At 37.0% G+C, this 5,858-nt stretch overlaps 1 protein-coding gene across 1 annotated transcript; it reads left to right on the forward strand.

The window, feature by feature from the left end:
• The first annotated feature begins 334 nt into the window (after window positions 1-334).
• LOC107797627 (uncharacterized) lies at window positions 335-4,081 on the forward strand. Its single transcript, XM_075242807.1, has 3 exons — window positions 335-998; window positions 1,521-1,658; window positions 3,981-4,081. The coding sequence occupies exons 1-3, from the start codon at window positions 335-337 to the stop codon at window positions 4,079-4,081; spliced, it is 903 nt and encodes a 300-aa protein (XP_075098908.1).
• The last annotated feature ends 1,777 nt before the right edge of the window (window positions 4,082-5,858 follow it).

Genomic DNA, 5,858 nt, shown 5'->3' on the forward strand with positions numbered 1-5,858 from the left:
AAAATGGCAAATCTTGCTCATAGAGTTTGATATTGTTTATGTCACTCGCACTGCCATGAAGGCACAAGCTTTGGTTGATCATCTGACAGAAAACCCGGTTGATGATGAGTATGAGTCTTTGAACACATATTTCCCAGATGAAGAGGTTAATTTAGTTGAAGAAGTAGTCCAAGATGACAGTCAAATTTGGAAACTATACTTTGATGGGGTTGTCAACATCAAAGGCGTAGGGATTGGGACAATTCTGGTATCACCTACTGGGCAACATTACCCTGCCACGGCGCGACTTCATTTTTTCTGTACAAACAACACAGCAGAATATGAAGCTTGCATCATGGGTCTGAACATGGCAATAAACCTAAATGTGCATGAATTGTTGGTGATGGGAGATTCAGATTTGCTTATTTGGCTGGCTCAAGGTGATTGGGAGACTCGAGACATCAAGCTCATTCCATATAGACAATGTGTGGAGGATCTTAGCAAAAGGTTCAAGTCCATCGAATTCAGGTACATTCCCAGGTTTCACAATGAATTAGCTGATGCCTTGGCCACCCTGGCCTCAATGCTTCCATATCCGGGTAATACTCACATTGACCCATTAGAAATTCAAATTCGGGATCAACATGGTTATTGCAATACAATTGAAGCAGAACCAGATGGTGAACCATGGTATCGTGATATTAAACAGTTTCTGAAAACAAGAGAATATCCGGAACATGCTAATAGGGATCAAAAGAGAACTGTTAGGCGACTCTCTAATGGTTTCTTTTTGAGTGGGGAAATCCTATACAAAAGAACTCCGGATTTGAATTTGTTGAGATGTGTGGATGCCAAAGAAGCTGAAATAATTATGAATGAGGTGCATTTGGGAGTTTGTGGCCCGCACATGAATGGATATGTTCTAGCAAAGAAAATCCTTCGGGCAGGATATTATTGGCTTACTATGGAACGAGATTGCTTTCATTTTGTTCGCAAGTGCCACCAGTGTCAGATTCACAGTGATTTGATTCACTCGCCTCCTTCAGAGTTGTATCCTATGTCGGCTCCTTGGCCTTTTGTTGCTTGGGGAATGGACGTCATTGGCCCAATCGAGCCAAAAGCTTCAAATGGGCACAGATTCATCTTGGTTGCAATTGATTACTTCACCAAATGGGTGGAAGCTATTACATTGAAAGCAGTTACCAAGAAAGCAGTAGTAGACTTTGTTCACTCCAACATTATCTGTCGTTTCGGTATTCCAAAAACCATTATTACAGATAATGCTGCTAATTTGAATAGTCATCTGATGAAGGAGGTATGTGAACAATTTAAAATTGAGCATCGCAATTCTACTCCTTACCGTCCCAATGCTAATGGAGCTGTTGAAGTTGCAAATAAGAACATCAAGAAGATTCTTAGGAAGATGATCCAAGGGTCTAGACAATGGCACGAGAAACTGCCTTTTGCTCTTTTGGGATACCGGACAACTGTCCGTACATCAGTTGGCGCAACGCCCTACTTATTGGTTTATGGAACTGAAGCGGTCATACCTGCTGAAATTGAGATTCCCTCTCTCCGAATCATTGTTGAAGCAGGGATTGAGGACACTGAATGGGTGAAGTCCCGATTGGAACAGTTGAATTTGATTGATGAAAAGCGTTTGGCGGCAGTTTGTTTTGGTCAGTTATACCAACAAAGAATGGCACGCGCTTACAATAAGAAAGTGCGCCCAAGAAAATTCGAGGTAGGACAACTTGTTTTGAAATGTATCTTTCCGCACCAGGAAGAAGCAAAAGGAAAGTTCGCACCGAATTGGCAAGGTCCTTACCTCGTCAAGAAAGTATTGTCAAAAGGAGCTCTACACTTGGTAGATATAGAAGGAAAGGTGACTGATATATCCGTCAACGCAGATGCGGTCAAGAGATACTATGTATGACATGGCTATGTTGGGGCATTCTTATATTTAGCATTCTCAGGTTGGGATGACGAAAGGCTAACATTCTCGCTACCCAAACACTGGTCAACCCTAGTTATCCATTTGAAGCCTTGTTTATATTTCTTTGTTTTCCCCTCTTTTGGAACCAATGTACTTAAAAAATAAAAAAATAAAATAAAAATAAAAACCATCAAAACAAGTTCATGTTCATTGAACTGCATTCGACCTGATTTCGAAAGGATACGTAGGCAGCCTCACTCTGGGGTTCGGTCACACCAAAACAAAAATCCACATGTCCCCAGTATTCAAATAAACTGGGGCATGATTTTATTTTATTTTCGATGGTTGTTCCATCAAAATGGGTCCAAAAGTTGTAATTCAGTTGAATATTTCTTTTTAACTTTCCCTGCTAAGACCTTCTGATCAACTTTCGAGAATGCTAAGTCAGTATACTACGGGTGATGCCTCAGTCATTGTAAAGAGAGAAAAATAAATGAGAGAGTCTTATTGGTGAAAACCCTCACGGACACTATAAGGCAATGGTGAGTTGAGAGAAAGATAGATGAGAGAGGTCAATTGGTGAAAACCCACAAAGGGCATCATTGATCGATTTAAGGCTTCATACATCCCGACACAAGCATGGTCAAGACAAAGAACTCAGTTTTAAAGTTAAGTTTACAACAGATTTTGAGAATTAGACGGTTCAAACGGATCGGGCATCCAGTCCAAAGTGCATGTCATGTTCATTGAAGTCAGCATATTTCCTCTAGATAAGTCCTTTCTTATTCTTTCCTCTAAATGGGACACTTCTTGATTAAGTTGTAATACCTATTAGTTCACCTTCTTATTTTCTTTCGCATTACTTTTTTGAGTCCCTTTCAATCTAATTTTGTCAAAGCAAAGCAAAGAAAAGGCCGCAAAACTGGTTACAGTTTCCCCGTTATATAAAGCAAAGATTGTTCGGCATAAACCGTATGGGCAAAGGCATAAAGCCATCTATGATTTTTCTTGACGAGCAAAGGGATGGAAGGGCTGAAGAATGTTCCAAGGGTCAACAAAAGTTACTCAGTTAAAAGACTTTTGGGAGCAAGGTTGTTTGCACCACAAACAAAAATGGTGATAGGCGCCAAATAGTCAGGTTTCTATGTTGAGAAACAAGATCTCCAGAAAGTAAGGATAGAATCTCCCGGCAATTTGTACGACTATCGACGGAGTTAGTTTTTCTAACAAGTGTAATGGACGCAAGGTCAAGTCACCCAAGAAATCAAGGCCACAAACTGACCACCATTTTAAAACTAACAAATCTTTCTTTGTTCAAAACAGGAACTGAACCTTTTTAGGAAACAGTTCGTGAAGGGACGAACCTCACCAAGTGAAGTTCTCAAAATCCTTGTTTTTCTTCCAATATACATATAATCACGTTATTTTTAGTTTAATTTTAAGGAACCAATACCTTATCTTTAACACAGGGTACTACATCCTTTAGTTGCATTACTCTTTGCCAACATAGGGTACGACATTCCCTAGTAGCATCTTAGAGAGCCACGAGCCTCATCTTACTGCCAAACACAGGGTACTACATCCCCTAGTTGCATTTTAGTGCCAACATAGGGTACGACATTCTCTAGTAGCATCTCAAAGTGCCACAAGCATCATTTTATTGCCAACATAGGGTACGCCATTCCCTAGTAGCATCTAAGAGTGCTACGAGCCTTATTTTTATTGCAAACATAGGGTAAGACATTCCCTAGTAGCATCTCAGAGTGCCAAGAGCCTCATTTTATCGCCAACATAGGGTACGACATTCCCTAGTAGCATCTCAGAGTGCCACGAGCCTCATCTTATTGTCAACATAGGGTACTACATCCCCTGGTTTCCTTCCTTCTTATTAACATTGGGTACGAGATCACCTACTATTCAAAAAAAAAAATTGTGTCTTTTGTCAATTCTTTATTCTGCAATAGCAAAGATAATTTAATATATTTTCAATAACTCACAAAAATTTTTTAGTACAAACTGGGACAGAAAATATTTATTTGTTTTGTTTGTTTCTGATGGCTTGCAGGTTTTTATGCAAAGTACACATTGGATGTGCAAGAAAAGACTCCAGCTCTCGCCAGAGAAAGTGGAACGTTTGATCTCAATACCAGCCGCAACCAGCCTTGACATAATGCATGCGGAGACATAGGGTCGCAAGATCCATCTTCTCATCATCTGATCAAGAATCAAGCCTCGGAGAATATTTCATAGTTTGTTACATCGAGAGCATCAAGTTTCAGTCTAAAGTCAATGAGGGAAGCAAGTCAAGAATCAAGACAAGACTCCAGATGGCATTTAGATAGAAATTATGTAACTCTTAGATTTCAAGAGTACGTAATTTTCTTTTTATTTTGATGTAATAGTAGGAACCGCGGATCTGAACCTCGACGAAACTTCACTCGACACTCCCTCTAAGCATACTCCATCACTCTTCTTTCACTTGAACTACACGTGACCTGATTCTCTTATAACCCAGGATATGTAGGCTGCCTAAAACCAAGGCTCGGTCACATCTTTTTCTTTTATCTTCTTTTCCTTTTTAAATAATAGTGAGGTCAAAAATCAGTCACCATGTTCATTTTCTTTGCCTGAAAACTCTTCATGTTTCCAAGCAAAGAGGGGCATGCTGTGAACAACTAATTTTTGACCTCACCCAAATTCTATACTATTTTAGTGTAAATATTTCTTTTAGATTTAATCTTAATATTTAAACTTTTGTCTTACTCTTAATAGGTTTTATTTTTTTTAAAAAAAAAGGAAAACTACAAAAATACTCTCATTCTTAGAGTACAAATTTTATTTCTATATATATATATGGTTTCTTTTAATAATTAATTTTAATAATTAAACTATAGAATTTTTCTTAGTATCACTTAAAGTACATGTAAATATTTAATTTTCCTATATTGTAAGAAATATTGGTTAATCTTCTTATCTTTATAATTTAATTTATCTTTTAAAATAAAATTTAAAAAAAAAAAGGCAAAATGAAGTTAACGTGAAAGATATTAAGTTTGTTATCAAACTTTTATCTCAAAAAAATATTTTTTTTTACTTGCTAACAACTATCACAATCCCATAATCCCCATATAAGTCCTAACTAACCCCCACGATCTACTCCTCCCAATCCCACATTTCCTTAACTCCCTCACGTCTCCCCTCATAAGTCCTCCTCACATCAATTATAAAACAGACAATGCACTATATAATACACTCACTTTTAGCAACAAAAGAGGCACGAAAAAAAAAGGATTTGAAGAATATCCAAGTGACAAATATTGAGAGAAAGCGGAAATTTTTTGTAAAAGGAAAAGGTTCTACATCCTTTTTTCAATAAAAATTATCAGGCAGAAAATATGGAGTTCGAGTAGAGGTTAAGTTCGAGATTCGGGTTCCGATTTTCTTTAGAGATTTCGGCTCTAACTGTGATTTTATCTCTATTCATTGTTGTCACTTCGCTTGGGATTAAGAGTTGAAACCATATATCAGTTTCCTACTATTATTCTTAAAGAAGTTTCATTCTACAGGTTTTCTTCTAATCATTATTTTATATATTTTAATATGTCCTACTTTGAATATGAACTTGAGCCATTTAAAGGATTTTTTTGTAGTTTCAGTTCTTTAGTTTTTTGAATGTTTGAATATTATTTAGGTGTTTAGCTTGTGATAATATTTTGGTTCATATTGTCTTCTTTTGATTCAACTTCGCTTTTTGTCTTTAATGTACAATTGATTGTCTTAAGGTATATGAAAGTTTAGTGTCATTTTTTAGACTTTGATTCTTAAAGACTTTTCATTTGTCTGACTCTATGTTGATGAATTAAAAATCTGAAAACTTAGGACATTAAATTTTGTGCCCTAGTAAGATTGTTTAATAAAAGACGGTCATATTTGCATCATAAAA

This window comes from Nicotiana tabacum, chromosome 22 (genome assembly GCF_000715075.1).
Source record: "Nicotiana tabacum cultivar K326 chromosome 22, ASM71507v2, whole genome shotgun sequence".
NCBI lineage: Eukaryota > Viridiplantae > Streptophyta > Magnoliopsida > Solanales > Solanaceae > Nicotiana > Nicotiana tabacum.